This window comes from Puntigrus tetrazona, chromosome 11 (assembly GCF_018831695.1).
Source record: "Puntigrus tetrazona isolate hp1 chromosome 11, ASM1883169v1, whole genome shotgun sequence".
Taxonomy (NCBI): Eukaryota; Metazoa; Chordata; class Actinopteri; order Cypriniformes; family Cyprinidae; genus Puntigrus; species Puntigrus tetrazona.
This window is the reverse complement of record NC_056709.1, coordinates 8,368,577-8,386,853: the sequence shown is the minus strand read 5'-3', so window position 1 is coordinate 8,386,853 and position 18,277 is coordinate 8,368,577. Positions and strand designations below refer to the sequence as shown.

Below are 18,277 nucleotides of genomic sequence, written 5' to 3'. Positions count from 1 at the left end.
GTCACACGACGCGTGTGTGGCGTCCTTAATAAAATGGCAGAAGCACAAAAATGGAACCCAAACCTAATTTCGAAAGATTGCTCGATCTGCAAATTGTATGTGTTGCACCACGGGCACAGCGTCTGCGTCTCTCGTGGTGGAATATTAATAACACTGCGGCTCTAAGAAATGGCTTTAGGACTTACGGACACAGGAAGGAGATTAATTTCACCCTTCGGGAGGGGGATACGAGATTCGTGCCCCCCTCTGAGGGAAATGAAGGAGAAGAGGAAGAATATGAGAGTCATGGGAACTGAATTGAGTCACCTGTCTGGCTCAAGTCTCCTTCCTCTCCTCCATCTGCCCTTCCTTTCACTGGCTTACTCTCCTCAAATTCTTTCTGTCTCTTTACGTCTTAACTAATCTCAATATTCGGTTTCAAATTCATGCAAAAAAAAAAACAAACTACATATTTCCAACAAAAGTTATGCTAAAGCTGTGCATGTTTCCTACATTGAAGTTTGAGGTCAGTAAAAATAATACTTTTATTCAGCCTGGTTGATCAAATGTGACAGTAAAGATATTTATGATGCTATAAAAATGGTGATTTTAAACTTTCTATTTACCACTGAATCCAGACACGGTAAACCTTTTTTTCGGCACTGATGTTAATTTAAAAAACATTTAAGCAAATCAGCATATTAGACTGATTTCTGAAGGATCATGTGACACTGAAGACTGGATGCTGAAAATTCAGCTTTGCATTAAAGGAATAAAAAAGACTATTAAATTAAAAGACTATTAGGCTATTAAGAAATTATTTTGCAATATATTTTGATCAAATAAATGCAGCTATGCTGAGAATAAGGGACTTCTTTCAAAATATTACCGTAAAATATTACTTACGATATTTTATTGACCTCACAACATCTTAATGACAGATGTTTTTTATGTCTTATTCACCTGCTTGCCCTAGTCCTGTAGTCTAAACTATTTCATTTCTCCTCCATGACTTTCACAAGTCCGAATCACTTCCTCTCTCATAATAGTGTTTTATTCTGTCCTTCAGACAGTTTTACTTAATAATATCCTCAGCTCAAAACAATTTAACCCAGCAGACATGAAGATCATTTCACGGCAGACAACACGTCAGAAACTCCTGAAACCTGGGGAAAAAAAGCATTGAAAGACAGTCATGGAAAAAGGATTGCAGACATCCCAAGCAGATGAATCGGTAATTTCACCAATTTAGTCCCAGTTTCAGTTTTTATTCAGTTTTTTTCTTAACAAAATGGATAATAATTTCACAATATTTCTCTGTTACATTAATAGATACTACTCCCGATACTATACTGGTATAAATTGTTTTGTTGAAAGTAAATGAGCATCACTAAAACAAGAGAACATCTATAATCTGCATGAAAGTAACCAAAACAATTTTGCAGAATAAAAATAAATCCACAAATAATACAATTATAAATGTAAAGGTGAAATAATGTATGCATATATACTGGTAAATATTATCACTAATGTATGCATATTTTTATTAAACTATGTAATGAATTTAAGCAGTACAACAAATAATTTAATATAAACTTAAGTATGAACACTTTAAAATTTACCTTAACATACTTTTTATACATATTAATTTAAGTATTAAAAATAAATATTTTGTGTGGGTACTTGTGTAAAATTATATAGAATAATATTATTTTTATTTAATTGTATATAGTAAAATAATAAAAAAAACTAAATATATATAAAATAATATACATAAAATACAAATAAATTAAAATAATTATTGGTAATATTAAATTATTTCAATAATCAGTCATGCATATTATTTGTATTACTACTAATAAAATGCACTTTAATAATAAATTGGTTTATTAATATTTCTATATAAGACCTTTACATGCTAAAAAGTTGCCCATTTAACCAAATGCAATCTAGTCTGTTAGTTAGTTGCAATTTTTGTCCATGACTGCATTATTGACCCATAATCAGGTCAGGTGTATCGTCAAACTTCATGCCCCAAGCAGGAAAAACTCCAGATAAGATAAGAAATGACCAGCAGACAGATCAAAAGCACAGCAGTCTTCACAGCACACGATCTCTTACCCGCTGAGTACACCCAGCACGAGATTCAACACAAAAAACGAGCCCAGAATGATCAGACTAACAAAGTAGATCCACGGCGTCTCCCAGCCGATGGCGTCATTCACCTACAGGGGCCCAAACAGGACGGTTAACCCACAGAGAGAGGCTACATTTAACTGTGAGAAACTCCAGGGATGGAGGTCAGTCTCAGGAGACAGAGAGAGATGTAGAAAAAAAAAAAAAAAGAAACTGCAGATCAGGGGCCGTAGTGAAGAGAAAAGAGGAGCTGCTCACCCGCTCAACACACCCAGAACCAGGTTCAAGACGAAGAAAGAGCCGAAGATGACCAAGCTCACAAAGTACACCCAGGGCAGCTCCAACCCCATAGCATCATTCATCTGAGAGAGGAGAGGAAGAGAACGAGGAGGAAGAGAAAACGACAGAGAGAGAGAGACGAACGAAAGATTAAGTATGAAACAGAAACTGTAGGGAGAAAGTTAAAAATAGGTCTGGAGAAGACGTTCTGCTCAAAATCAAACAGGATTTCAGTTTTAACACATTTCAGTGTTTTGAATAAATACCAGAAGGCTTTCACAAGTATAACTTCTAATAAAAAATTGGAGTGTAGGATGAAGTCGATATAAAGGAAAGATAAAGGAGAAGTCCCACACACTGGCCATAAGCTTGCAAAAAGAATGGCATTGAACAAGATCGGTTTCAAAAAAGCTTTTTTTTTTCAGTAAATAAATGAATAAAGCTTTGTCAGGCATTTTCTTTAAAAACCACAACTATATCTGTTCTTGTCTTAGGTCAGCTTCGCTTAACTTTTTAGATCTACTTCAAATGTTGATTAATGTATATATATAGTGTTAGTGCTGTCAATCGATTAAAAAAATGTAATCGTGTTAATCTCGCAATTTTCAAATACCAGGATTTACCTGTAAAAGTGTTGAAATCAGGAACTAGTTTAAGGACACGTAACTTTTCACACCTCCGCCAGGTAACTCATGAGACATCATCCTTATTATTCTTTTATCATCATTCTTCGGTGTTTATTCATCCATTACTAGCCTTTATACGGGCAAGAACATCTTTTCAGAGCCACATCGCTTTAATCCCAGTAAACATTTACCCAACTATTATCAAAAGTGTTTCTATATGAATACAACTAAATATTTTCTTGCGACCTTACACAAAGTATTACGAACAAAATAGATTATGAAGACAATATATGACATTAATAGTACACATTCGCTCAAAACTCACTTTAAACAACCGTTCCTTTTTTGATCACATGTGGAATTTGCTTGTTTGCCGTTGTTAAAAAATGCTATTTATAGCCTTTTTGTATCGCTGTGCAAATTCATTTCACATTCACTATAACGAAAATAGCCAAATCTCATGAAAATCACATAAAAACCATATCCTATAGTAATCGTGTGTTTATTAAAATGAATAGTGGTTGTTGCCATAGTTACCTCTGCCCAGTAAAAGCCTGGCGGAAACTCAAATTGTTTGTGATGTTACAACCTCACCGTTCTTACGTTGCCAGGTATGCATATTATATCATAATGCACATTAGTAAAAGGATCTATTTTCATTTTTATTTGTCTATATACACTTTGGTTTGGCCAAAAAACTGCAGCCCATGCACAGCTCGTAAAATTTTCCCGTGACAACATTTCCGAAAACCGTGACCTGGCACAGATAACCTTCCACGGTGCGGAAAAATATTAACGCGTTCAATCTTTTTGATTAATCACGTTACATATGTGATAGCGTTGGCAGCACTAATATATATATATTTTTATAAATGTATATAAAAACCTTCGTCATGCATTTTCTTTAACAATTTATCTTTACTAAATTAAATCAACAAAAAAACTTTTATTCAGAAGACAAAAAGCATTACGCATATTTACTTACATGTAAAATTTGGACTTTTTTTGGGAGGGGGGTTGTCTACGAATCCATGCCGCTGTAAATGAACAGTGTGCTGTGATGAAATGGAGGAGTGATTTTCCAGCGGATGATATGAAAGGTGGGCGGATCTCATCGGAGCACACTGGTCAGTCACAGACCCTCGAGTTCCTGCTTCAGTGTGTGTGGGCTGCTAGTTTAAGCTTCTCACACTCTCCTCAAAGCAGTAATGACTGTACGAGCCCTTCATCCTCTCTACGCGAATATAATTATTGACTAACATTCATTATAAGCTACACCGACGAGACGACAAGACGTGCTAGCTAGGAGGAAAAGTAGCATGTCGGCACTAACCCAGTAGAGCACATCTGTCCAGCCCTCCATGGTGATGCACTGGAACACAGTAAGCATGGCAAACATGAAGTTGTCGAAGTTCGTGATGCCTCCGTTGGGCCCGTGCCAGCCCTCCCTACACATGGTGCCGTTAATGGGGCATGTACGGCCATGACCGTTAACGGCACACGGCGCGGGTTCGTCCTCGGCAATATCTATAAAAACAGAAGACAATGTCAAACCTAAACACACACAACAGCTCTACACTCTAGTGAAAAATAAATATACTAAAATGTAAGTAGTGTACTACAAACACGTATTTGTGTACTTAATAAAAATACAATGCATTACTACTTTTAGTTTACTAAACTGGTATACTTAAAGTCTGCTAAAGTAAAACAAACTAATTTTGTAGTCAGGGCATCTTATTTGAGTGGAAGTAGTGCTCAGGTCCAATTAAATACTGAATACTGAAGTATATGCTTGTGCTAAAATAGAACGGCTGCGAGTATAATTCAGGCACACTTTAAGTATATGTTATTATCCACAGGTCATACAATCTTCATCAAAATTGACATTAAAACATGCACTGTGCACAAGTAGTACTCCAAGTAAAAAAAAAATAAACTGGTCCCAGTTTATATTAGGTGGCCTAAACTACTATGTATTTACATTTAAAATAATAATTTGGTACAATGCATTTATTGTGAACATGCATGTTTTAACATGCTACTTATATTTCTAAAAATATCTATATGTTGTTACATCTGTAAAAAATTTTTGCAATGCATTTATAATTACACGGTTGACCCATCCATTACACCCAAACCTAAAAGTGTTTTGCAGTACAATATGAAAACTATTTTTTTTGATGCAAGTACATTGTAGTTAAAATGTGACCAAGTTTTTATTTTAAGTTTAGCGCAATATGTGAGTAAATTAGCTTAACTATATGATATTATATAAATATATATTTTTGCGTCCCCATATCTTATATGATAATTCAAAATGGATTTTAGACTTCATGTAACATGCGTGAACGCTGTGGATAGTTTTGAATGTTTTTTTGCAAAATACTCTATAATGTCAAATCGCATATAGTTAAAACTAAATTCTGATATTACGGCAACAACATATATCGCACACCCCTAATCTCAATGTGCTGAAAATATGAACGTATATAATATCTAAACTGTAAAACACTGTAATGAAGTTGTAAACAAAAAATGATTGGATGTACTTCAAAAACGTCATGTTTAATTCAGTGCGTTACATTTGTAAATAACTGAAATTTAATTGGTGTAAATAATTTCGCTATTAAAATAGCGGAAAATAAATATGGCAGAAATCAAACTCAATAACATAATGAAGCGTCCCACACTTCACCGAGTACAGCACGACTTCACCATCCTGCTAGCTTGGTGTATCTTTGATGACCAGCTGACCTCAGAAGACATCTCCACTCTACACTCCCCGATCAGCAAATACATCAGCCTTACAAATCCAAAATATTTGCTTGCTCTGTAGATTTCCAAAAAGCCTTTGATTCAATTTGGCATAAAGGTCTGCCGTCAAAACCTCTAGAAGCAGGTATCAGGGGTTTAACATAAAATATAATAAAAACTATGTACTCAAATACCAGTGCGCAATTAAATTTGGAAATAAACAGAATCCTTTGCTCAAGAGGGGGGTGAGGCAGGGCTGTCCACTATCACCGACCCTCTTCAATATTTACATGAAAGAACTGGCGAAACTCCTGGAACAATCAGGAGCTCCTGGCCTCACGCTTCATGACTCTAACATTAAGTTCTAGCTGTTTGCAGATGATCTGGTTCTGCTGTCTCCAACAGAAGAAGGTCTACAGTAAAACCTGGATGTCCTGCAAGTACTAACATTCCAGAAAAGACTGGACTTTTTTAGACCCAGACAATTTTACGACCGACATTTTATATGCCACAAACTACACATACCTCGGGCTGAAAATAAGTGCAACTGGTAAGCTAAATTTGTCTGAGAATGAATTGAAAGAGAAAGCAAAAAGGCCTTTTATGCCATCAAAAGTCCATCCAAACTTAAATCCCAATTAAAATCTGCCTCAAAATATTCCAATCACTCATGGCAGTGAAGTGCAGGGTGCTCTCCTAAATCATGAATTTCAAAAATGGGAAAAAAATCCAATCAAAGACATGCATGTTGATAATAACCTCTACTAAATTCGCATCATATTCGCAGCCATAAAATTCTGGAAATGCCTAAAAAAAATGAGCCAACTCATTTTACAAGCCGTTAAAAACCATGAAGTGAACCCCTTATCCATATGGTCCTGAAGCTGCAAAACAAACATCCAGCATCAGGACACATCCTTTCGCAATATTCAGCCCAACCCAATTATAAAAGCACAGAAAGAGTAGTATCTATGCTAATGGAAAGAAACAACAGAAGAACAAAGTGAACTTGAATGTCCCTAAATAGAGATTACAGAACTGCAGAATATCTGAGTGCAGTGAAAGACGATGAGGTCAGTGATGAGGTACAGACCGAGCAGCCATAATGTGACTATATCTGCCCATACCGTACCCGTGAAGAAGTGGAGACAGAGCAACACTTCCTCACCAGCTGCCAGAACTATGAAGACATCAGAAATGTAATCCCAAATTTGAAATACTTCGATGATTGTATCTTATAAGAATCAAGATACATTGCATTTGCATTGCACAATATCAGATAGATCAGGCCCATCCTAACACAGCATGCTGCACAACTTCTTGTCCAGGCCCTTGTCATTTCTAGACTGGACCACGGACTACTGCAATGCTCTTCTGGCTACACTTCCTGCAAGCACAATCAAACCTCTACAACTGGTTCAGAATGCAGGGGCACGAGCCAAAAGAGCCCATGTTACACTTCTCTTTATCTCCCTGCACTGGCTCCCATTTACAACTCGCATCAAATTCAAGACTGATGAACAGACACAGGTTCAGCACCCGCCTACTTCCACTCATGTTTAAGAATCTACATCCCCTAACACTATACCACCTAGCGTTCAAAACACTGGCATCAGTAAAACTGATTAAGGTTAAATTAACAGTTTTATTCAGTATAATATTTACCAAAAGTGACAGTAAAGACAATATTACTTAACACAAAACAATAAACAATTACTTAACAAAAAATATTTTGAACAGTAGTGTATCCGCCATATTTATGTTGCCATAGAGGTTAAACGCACCTGTCCCTTGAAAGTAACAGGTAGCGTGCATTTTTCCAATGAAAAGCTCCAAACCGATGATGGCGTAGATGATGATGACGAACAGAACCAGCAGGGCGATGTGGAGAAGAGGAACCATGGCTTTAATGATGGAGTTCAACACCACCTGTAAACCTAGGGATACACAAAACTACATGAAAACGCATGTGGGTCAAGGGTTTAACCACAAAAGTAGGAAGTATAACGCTGCTTAAAAGTTAGTGTTTAAATTAATTGCAATTTTGTTTTTGAGACAAAAATAAATATCATACGTTTTTCCCTAATTTACAAAATGTACCCCCTAAAATATAATTTAGTGTAACAATCTTGTCAGGCATATTTACAAAAAATCTACTTACGACACATTAAATGATGAGTTACTTTCACCCTAAATACTAATTAGTTGTCATTTTACATTTTTTTAATTTAGCTACCATCTTAGGCTTTGCCCATTTGTCAGTAAGATTTTTTTTTTACTCATTTACAGCACAATAAAACGCAATATGCTTCCTTATTTTTTCATATATTTTAATATGTACAAGTCAGAATAAGATTATGAATTTTTACACTGATGATAATTTCGACGCTTTACTGTATTCTCCAAAAACGACCTAAAAAGTAGTCACTTCGCTTGCATTTAATGTGCTTTCTATGGACATTTCTTTTAATCGTGGATCTTTAGCCCATGCATACACACAAACGGACACTCATTCAAATCGATCGAGTGCATTTAAGTCTAAACTTTGAGATCTAACTCGTAATGCATATGCACAGACATACACTAGTGTCTTTAGGGCATTGGGTTTGACAGCTTGTTCTCAGAGAACGTTCCTGAGGGGATGCAGTAAGGAATGCTGCTCTTTTCCTGCCATATGGCCACATCTATCACCCAACATCCACCCCTCAGCGGGGGTCCTGCGCTCTGGGGACTCAGAAGGGGATGCTGTCAAGTGCCTCGTGATTAGTGTTGGTGCGTATTTCTAAAAAACGAACAGTCGTTGGCTGTCCGTAAACGACTTGTCGTCTAATCAGTCTTAATTAGAAGCCCTGAACAACGTAATCAGCTTCACCTGACCTTTCCGACAAAATGGTTTTTGCTATGCTAAACGCATATCGCTGCATTATCATTAACTAAAACTAAAGCTATAAAAACATTTTGGTTACTTGAAACTAAATAAATGTTGACTAAATCAATAACTGTAATAATCCAGTGAGATTTTTGTAAACACAAGATAGGCCAGTTTCTCTTTTTTTGTTATGTTTAACTAGAAGTGATGCTAAAAATATTCGTAATTAAAACTAATTAAATTAGTGATAAACTGTTTCCTTAAAGAGTCATTTCCACCTGATTTCATCCATAAAAAATAAAGTTTGTGTAGAATGTTGTATTAAATCATATTTAAATCACATTATCAGTTTACTCAATATAACCAAAGACTGTAACAAAAAGGGTCTACCATTATATATTATTAGTAACAGCTAACGACAAAGATTTTTTTTTTAACTCACTGGGCACTCCTGAGACCAGGCGAAGCGGTCGCAGCACTCGAAAGGCTCTGAGGGCTTTGACATCGAAACCTCCCGGTTTCCCTCCATGACCGTGAGCGGACGGGTGGGTTCCAGCAGTCTCCTTCTCCCCATCTTTGGTCAAAATTTCCAAGACAACACTAAACAACCTGGAAGGGGAAAAAAAGAATAATGAACCAGACAAATAACTCCACACATAAAATATAAATCAAGAAACATATATGGCTACTTTATCTACACTAATAAAAAAAGTCATCGATTTTAGCTATACATATAGATAAATGCATTTTAGATATATTACTGACAGATAACTCAAGATTTGCCGAAATAAAAAAAAGTGAAAAATGAAAATGTCTTAACATATTAACACAGTAAAATGTTTAAAAGCTTGTTTTCACTGAAGCTCTACTGCGTTACTGCATCCAAATTCAAAGTATCTTTTTCAAGTGTACAAATTAAGAAAGAAGTATTGCAATTTCTTCTTTAGTGTAAGCCAAAATAATACATCTCTGAAATATAAATTTTCGTTTACTTATATGGGAAGCAGCTCTTCATTTTAATCTCTCGAAGTGCATTCGAATAATTTAACTTCAAAATGTAGAAAATTGTATTTTCTTGCTTCAATTCTTCATTTGTCTTTTTTTCGATATTGCATCGTGGTATTGTTGTTTCAGACGATTTTGATTTCGTTAAATCCCTAATACTAAGTACATATGTAATTGTACTTCAACACTACTTCTGCACAATTAAATGGTGTTAAGCACAAAATAAACTGAAAGAGCGGAGAAAACGGTCAAAGATATAAAGGATCAGCTAACTGAAAGGAGAGAGCTGAAAAGGCGGAAGAGAGAACAAGCGCGGTGGAAGATATGGAGATGCGACATCTGAGGACACTAAAGTGCAATATACTTTACAGTGGGATCCGAATGAAACCTAATAACCTCCGCTAACCTACCAGATACGGCAGGAAGGAAAATATATGGCAGGATTTGCAAAGAGGCTGCTGAATGATAAGCTTCATTTATGAAAAGAAATGGACTTTAAATTTGAGAGCAGTGGTCAACATAAATCGGCCAAGATATCGGCCAATATTTGGCATTTTTCGAATATCAGTATCGGTCGATTCGTTTTTCTGATTGGCCGATGTGTTCGAGCTAAAAATGATTACATTTTTGAAACCTCTTAATTACAAAAAAAATCATCAATGGAGGACGTGAGTAAATAAACGGATCCTATAACAGAAATGACTCATTTGCCAGGAGTTGACATGTTTTCTAGAGAGTGTTATAAGGTTTTTGTGTATATATTATGTATATAATCCAATATTATTAAGTTTATAACTATGCGTTACAATCGGTTAACCTAACGAAATCGTGGCCAGAAGCCAGCATCTCAGTTCTGCACAAGGAAGGTAGAGATTAGCTACCACATTATAAGACTCCTATGTGTGGACATTAAAATTTTAATATCTATATTGGCTATGAGGATCCAAAAATGTATAAAAAAAAGGAATAAAACCAGACCAAGCTGGATTTATTCAAGGTTGTCATGGAACTAACAATGTAAGGACAATCAATAGCAAAAAAAGAAAAGGATGGTTCTCCAAGTTTGGTTCAATGGACTGAAACGTTTATATAATGGAAAAAAATGACCGTTTGTCTTGAAATGAAGATGGATATTACGAAACTATTCAGGTATATAATTTAAGATTGGTCAGCTGTGTATAATATTAATGTAACATTATGTGCAATTGTTTCTCTTGCAAAAAAATGATATGATGATTTGTTTTTGTCCCACATTTGTAAGGGGTTTGAATGCTGGAGAAAATTTTAAATGGTTAAAAAAAAATGGTCAGAAAAAAATTTTAAAATGTAAAGTAACAAGATAATAGCCAAAATATCAAAACATCTTTGGATAGTAACATAGATAAATCACTTTCAGCATCACATGTCTGCATGACCTTTTCTGAATTTGCCAAAACATAAACAGCAAGACATTGAATGTGAACAGCATCAGGCGGCATCATCTGCTGTGCACATGATAAAAAAGCAGCATGCGATGACCTGAACTGACCATGGAGCACATCTAAATGAAGATGTATTACAGGACCTCAACAACAGTGGATAAAACACTAATAAAATAAACGTGTAACAAAAATTGTACTCCGGATGCATCTATCCGTCACCTATCTGTGAGTTTTCTTGGTTAATCTTCAGCTACAGAGGGCTTCTGCGCAGGAGGTAAAGATCAAGAGCGACAGCCCCGTGAACAGAGAGACGGGTAGGTGAAGAGAGAGAGGCAGACAGCTCTTCTGCATGAGGCGAACTGATCGAAATGTGACCTAGCTACCCAGTGGACTGTGCGTGTATGAGTGAGATAGAGACGTTGATGAGGAAATACAGAGGAAGAAGACAATTTGAGGTGATCTACAGAGAAGCCAACAGGACAGTGGGCTAAAAAAAGAGAGATGCAAAAGTGGACAGAACCTTTATGGCTTTTTCATATCGCAAACATAAGGGATTTACAGTACTTGCTATTCAGTAAAATGACAGACTGAATGTAGATTATTGAAGTAGCTAGTGTGTGGTTCAATAAAATTGGAGTAAATTTATAGTCACTTTTGCTTACCTGCACTATTTTGAGCAAAAATACGGTATAAGCAGTAATATTGTGAAACGGTCTGACAATTTAAATATATTTTAAAATTTCATTTATTCCTGTGATTACTGCAGTCTTCACATGATCCTTCAAAAATCATTCTAATATGCTTATTTGTGAAACATTTCTTATTATTAGAAATGCTGAAAATAGTTTGTATTTGTGTTTTTTTTTTTTTTTTTGACAAACAAAAAGTACTTTATTTGAAATAGAAATATTTTGCTACATTATAAATGTCGCCCTTCTGAATAAAATCAATAATTTCTAAGAAAAAAAATAATAATTATTAAATCTTCACCGACGCTGCAATGTAACGCCTAAACCCACAAAACAACAGCAAAATTGACAGCAACTTTACACCTGAAATAAAAAAGTTAATTCTTTTTTTAAAAGAAGAATTAATGTACTGTAAGTGTATTTATAAAATAAAATTAATTCTGCTTTGAAATCCTTAAAAGAATTACAGCTGCAAATGATTTGACAAAAGTTACCAGGCATTTTTTACTGAAAGAGACAGAAAGGGGTGTCTTTTTTTGTCCACTGGAACTTTAGAGAAAGACATATGTTCAATATGTAAGATGCGTAATATAATAAGTATATAAGTAAAGCAATTGCTCAATGTAATCACCCAGAGAACCCCTTATTTTCCGTGTAGAAAAGCGCTGTCAGTGTGATCCTGATAGTGCAGTTACGCTGCTTTTGCTTATGCTTACACACTGCTTATGCATGCGCTATGAAACAGGCCTGAGGCACGGACAAAAGAGGAGCAGCTTTTTTTCCTTCATCATTTTATCTCCGGGCTTATGCATCTTTTTTTAGGCTGATACAGTAGAAAGTGACATGAAATTAACACATTTTTCCAAAAAAAAAAAAAAACTGCCAGAGGTGATTGAGGATTCTTTTTCATCTACGAAATCTTTAAAAAAAAAAAGTGAACGGCTGATATAAAGCAACTAATGCTGGCAAAAGGACACTGGAAGATTAGGTCTGCAAACATGCTTTTTGAATATATTTCATCAGAGAATAAAGAGTGAGTAATACAGCCCATGATGAACTCTAATCTAAAATCAGGAAATGCTCCATAGAGGCTGGTATAATGAGACAGTATAGAGCAAGACAGCGGCTCAGGTCTTTTCTGGGTCATATAGCCGCATGAGGGGTATGTGCGTACGTGTGTGTGTGTGTGTTGGGAGTTGAGGAGAAGGTGAAGAGCTTAAAAGGAGGAAAATTTGTGAAAGGTGACATTTCAGAAGATGATGAAATGAAGAAAACAAAAAGAGAAAGACACTTAGAGAATACCTTATCTTTCTAAATGCCTTCCTTCTATATACATTGTTTTGGGGCCATTTCTTTTTCATAAAACAAATCAATAAAAATCCAGAAAAGCTTGCACTGATCATATTAAACAGAAAAAAATGAGTTTTATTCTTTTTATCAGCTGTATATAGACTACAATTCAAAAGTTTGGGGTCGATAAGACTTTTTTTTCTACTTTAAATACGCAAGGATGAAAAAAAAAACTGATAATGCAAAGCATACTGAAATACTAAAATATCACAGTTTCCTGGAAATGTTTGATAATCATTGATAATCATGTATGTTTTATGTTTTATGTACATGTTGGGATATTGCATAAAAAAAAAAAAATGTTGGATGGAAATGTCAAAATGCACATAAATACTAAAAATGCGCATTGAAAACGTCACGTAACCACGCTCTGAGACAGGATAACTTCACTAAGTGGACCGTTCTCGTTCATTCACAGCAACTTTATTTTGTTTTGGTCATTCTGAAACGCCTAAACAAAACTAACCTAACCTAAACATAATTGCACCACTGTGTTTGCAGACAGCAGGCATCCATCTCTAAAACAATGCCCACATTTATTGTGTTTCGTTTGTTCTCATTGAGGCACAAGCAATTTATTATATATGAAAATGATTATATTCCGTGGCTTCTCCTACTTTAGATATTTAGTGCCAGTTTATCAGTTTACAATTTTGTTCTCTTTGAGAATTGGCGAGTGGAATTTGCATGCCAAGTCACTCCCCCGTACATACGGTATATAAAATGGTGGCATCCAACCAACCAGATTTCTGCTTTAGAGTCGATCGCTTCTAGAGCTATGAAGAAGAAAGGAAGAAAAAACGTCAAGCTGCAGAAGATTTTATGCCGTGTTTCATCTGCAATTCAGTGGTGATCCCCCTGGGCTTGCACATTGTGTGCCGTGGTCCTTCCCCTCTGCAAGCCAGCTAAAAGAGAAATTTTCTACAGCTTCACAGTAGAAGTCTTTCGAGATGTCTTTCTGACCGTGTAGATTCCTTACCCCTGAAGACGGATACGATTGCTCCATGCACAGATGGAGTTAGTGGAATATGATCCATTGCTTCTCTAAGGTCGTGGCTCTCATTTATTATGAGGCCAACCTCGCCTTGCCCTTCCCAGTTCATCGGGTCATAAACACTGGCTGTGGCTGCGCTAGCTAGCAGCAACAGTGGGCCATTCCTCACTGACTTCCAATACCTCACAGCAATGCCTCGTTGAGCTCCCGAGAGGCGATGCCGCTCCATCCTGCGGTGGAGCCAGTGACTCTTTCAGGGCTCCAGAGGAGGAAAACATGTCAGTTGTTGTATCAGAGGAGGTCTTCTTCAGCTGACGAGGAAGCTGGAAATGGGCTGCCCAGGGATGAGGGGGATTGTTCTTTGAGGGACATCAACATCTGCTCCCCAAACTTGTGGAAAGGCCAAGGGTTTGTTTCAAGACTGCCACCTACTTATTTCACAACTGGTACCAACCCCTTCAATAAAAGACCAATTTTCCACATTTCTGGGCCTTTCGTGCTGGGTACAGCTTGTGAGCGACACACTGCTTCCTCACACTCTGACTCGTCGAAAGACATTGCTACCGCAGGATCAGGAGGAACAGGTAGGTCTCTATAATGGGACACTCTGCTTCCTTGGTTGAGGCTCCCTTCTTCCCCTGGCTGCTCCACCATGGGTACATCGGTGACTTCTCTGTTGATTCTGCTTGTAAGCCTATTAGTGAAGGAAGAAATAGAGCCTGTCCCTCCAACCGTCCAGTGGTAAGTACAGGCTGCTTCTCAGCCATTTGTGGCTTTGGGTCAACTGGATAAAGAGCAAGGTCTCCCCTGTGCAGAGCATCTTCTTCCTGGGTATGGAGCTGGATTCGGTCAGTATGACAATTTCAGGAGTTTCAGGAACTCTGAGCAGCTCTTTGTCTGCTTTGGGGACTTCAGAAGGGGAATGTTGTCTCCAAACAGAGGTTGGGGCACTGGGTGGTGGATTCCATCACTAGCGTACCAGTCCCAAGGCGAGCCATGTCCCCCAGGAGTGAGGGCTCATTCCACTCGGAATGCTTGGCAGAAACATGCAATAGCTGGGTGACAACCAATATCTTTGTCAGATTTCACTATCTTTGTGTCCAAACCACAACCTCTCATGTATTGGGTAACATCAGGTAATTGTGGGAGGCTGGTGAGGTGTCTGCCTGCAGTGCCATTCCCCAGGGATCCATGCACCTTTCTTCCAGTTGTTTTCATTGTGAACACTGGTTCCTCCATGCCTTCGGACCTGGCATCCATGTCTCTACATTCGACGGTTTTTGCTTAATCGTGTTCCCTTTCCTATACTTACCTCCATTCCACAGTATTGTTACGTCTTGTGCTCCGCCCCCAACGGTTGCTTCGGTACCCCTGGTGAACCCTCTACTCTAGCCTGCAGGGTTTTGGGGTGATTACTTATTGAGCTTAGCTTGCAATCGTCCTGACATGCTAGCCTGTCAGCATTTGTACCTCAATTACGTAACACAGTTCTGGTTGTGGCATTTTCCATACGGAACCCATAACATCAGTAAATTGGCGAATGGGATTGAAACCCCTGTACATACAGGTACATAAAATGGAGTGCAACCAACCGGACAATTAAATTTTTTCTTAAGCTCGAAGGTGATCGTGTTTCCAGGCAGGACCCCATTTAATCAAGATGATTTTTTGAACCCTGGCATTTTGAATATATAAATGAAATGTATAATTTATTTAATTTAAGCATTAATATTTATCAAGATTTTATCTGCTATTATTACTTTACTGATAATTTTACTGCTTTAGCAATATACATAAAAAAATTATAATTAAAAACAAATCAAGAGGAAAGATGTAAAAGATGTAAAAAAAAAAAAAAAAAAAAAAAAAAAAAGATGTTCACTTTAAATGTCCAATTTTGAGTTAATGCGACAGTGGCTATGCATTGGTATATAAACAGATAAAACTTACCCTATGACGACAATGACGAAATCCAGCATGTTCCATCCATTTCGGACATACGCATTCTGATGCATCACCAAGCCATATGCTATGATCTTCAGGAAGGTTTCAATAGTGAAAATGATAAGGAAGGCATATTCGACTGTTTCCTGTGGGAGAAAGGAGAGGGAGAGAGAGAAATCAATCAGCTGCGGAAAGTGTACAATAATTTCAAAGACACATTACAGCTCAATCCCAAAATTTTGCAACCCTCCGTCAAACACAAACACAAGAACTTTTTGGATGTATCTGATCACAAAATCATAACTACATGACAGCTGAATGACTTTGTGCAGGCAAATCTTTCAGTGTAGGTGAAACTAAAATTGATAAAAAAAAAATTCCTCTCAATTCAGTTTATCAAATTGATATTATAAATTAATGAATTTTTGAATTTTAAGATAAAAATGTAATATAAATGATCATATAAATATTCACCCATTTAAGTCCGTGTCTTAGAAACTATACGAGCATAAACTGATCAATGGCAGCCGAAATTGTCCTTGGCTATGTGTTATGAGGGACAATATGGTTTCATGTGATTTGCATTTTACTTACTCTGCAACACCTTAACAATAGTGCTAGAGTACGTAACTAAACCTGAAAGCGTAGCGTTTTTGAAGCATTAAAGCATGCGGCTCAGTCATGGCAGTGGCTAGTGGGTTGTTTTCTGTGCATTGATGGTGTTAGACACAGTCATTTAACTTGTCAAATAGCATCTCTTTATACAAACACACACACAGACTCAAGCTTTCTCCTTTATGTGTGTGTGACAGCTGTGCAAAGGTTGCACAATGAAAGAGGTTAGTTGGCGTGTGTGCGTGTGCGTTTAAGTGTAAGGACATTTGGGAAGCTTTTATACGCTGTGGGCCTCGTTTTGCCAACATTTTACAGACGACTGAATGGAGCACTTAGCCCCGTGTATCAGAGAAAGAGCCTTTTGTTACTGCGGGAAGAGTTACCCGGGCTCACTGATCCTGCTACTACAGACAGAGACGTAGCATGTGAATGACAGCAGCGGAGAGAAGAAGTCGCTGATACAGATGCAGATTTAAATAGTAAACGAATTAGGGTTGCAATAAAAATAAAAAACGGAAATAAAATAGAGCATTAATTAATGGTGTGATTTAGTGGGATGAAGTTTAAGATAATATCAGCTATATTTTTGTTTTCACAAAAACAAAAAAGTTCTGTTTAAATTAATGGAAATTAAAAAAAAAAATCTGTCACTCAATATAACAATCTTTTCAGGCATATTTACATTAAAAATCAATTTATGACACATTAAAAGAAAAAAAAAACTTTCACCCCAAACACTAATTAGTTGTAATTTTAAATTTTTTTAATTTGCCACTATCCTTTTTACCCATTTGTCAGTAAGATTTTTAACTCAATTTAAACACAATAAAATTTTATATGCTTCCTTATTCTTTTACATATTTTGACATACAAGTCAGACTAAGACATTTAATGTGCTTTCGATAGACAAAATTTCTTTTGATGCAGACACCTTAACGTCTTATATATGTATACACACACACACACACACACACACACACACACAAACATACAAGTTTTACATAGAAGTTGCATCATATTAACAAACATTTGGAGGAAAATGTGGTGACATGAAAATGTTGTAATGGTGCTAAAAATGTGCTTTATTTCACTTATGAATACTATAACAATATCAATACTAATCTTTTTTTTATACAACACTTCTGACTTTAAAGCAAAACATGGCCTGGGCAAGAAATTCAATTTCATATTTTAAATATGGCCACTTCAAATGATGAGCTTTGCTAACAAAACAGCCTTTAACTTGTCATATTGTGCGCATCCATTTACATATCAAATAAACAAACAGGAGCAGAAGAGGTTCATTAAGCGATATGCAGTTGAGGACGATGAGATACAGCATTCCCAATCCATTACCCCTCTACTTTATTCATCCATCAGCAGAGTGTGAGAATAGAGAGAAAGAGAGAGAGAGAGGAAAACAGAGGCCTGTGGGGCAATCCATAAATATCTCTGACTCATCTCTGCTTATTTATGCTCTAAAGACTAACTGTACATACTCTCACACACACACACACACACACACACACACGCACACAAACCATCATTAGCTAGTTTACTAAAACAAAAACATCTCACAAACACATGCCCTAGTGTTCCACACATGCAAATTT

The 18,277-nt window shown here is 36.6% G+C and overlaps 1 protein-coding gene across 12 annotated transcripts in view; it reads right to left on the bottom strand.

Annotated features, from left to right (window-relative positions):
• The window catches only part of cacna1da (calcium channel, voltage-dependent, L type, alpha 1D subunit, a), an 86,570-nt gene that overhangs the window by 48,366 nt on the left and 19,927 nt on the right, over positions 1-18,277 (bottom strand). For all 12 annotated transcript variants that reach the window (XM_043251881.1, XM_043251882.1, XM_043251889.1 and 9 more), the window contains exons 4-8: positions 16,056-16,195; positions 9,089-9,255; positions 7,562-7,714; positions 4,354-4,547; positions 2,374-2,477 (exon numbers count right to left, since the gene is read on the bottom strand). In XM_043251881.1, coding sequence (XP_043107816.1) covers positions 2,374-2,477; positions 4,354-4,547; positions 7,562-7,714; positions 9,089-9,255; positions 16,056-16,195 — 758 coding nt within the window. The remainder of the gene's footprint in view (positions 1-2,373; positions 2,478-4,353; positions 4,548-7,561; positions 7,715-9,088; positions 9,256-16,055; positions 16,196-18,277) is intronic.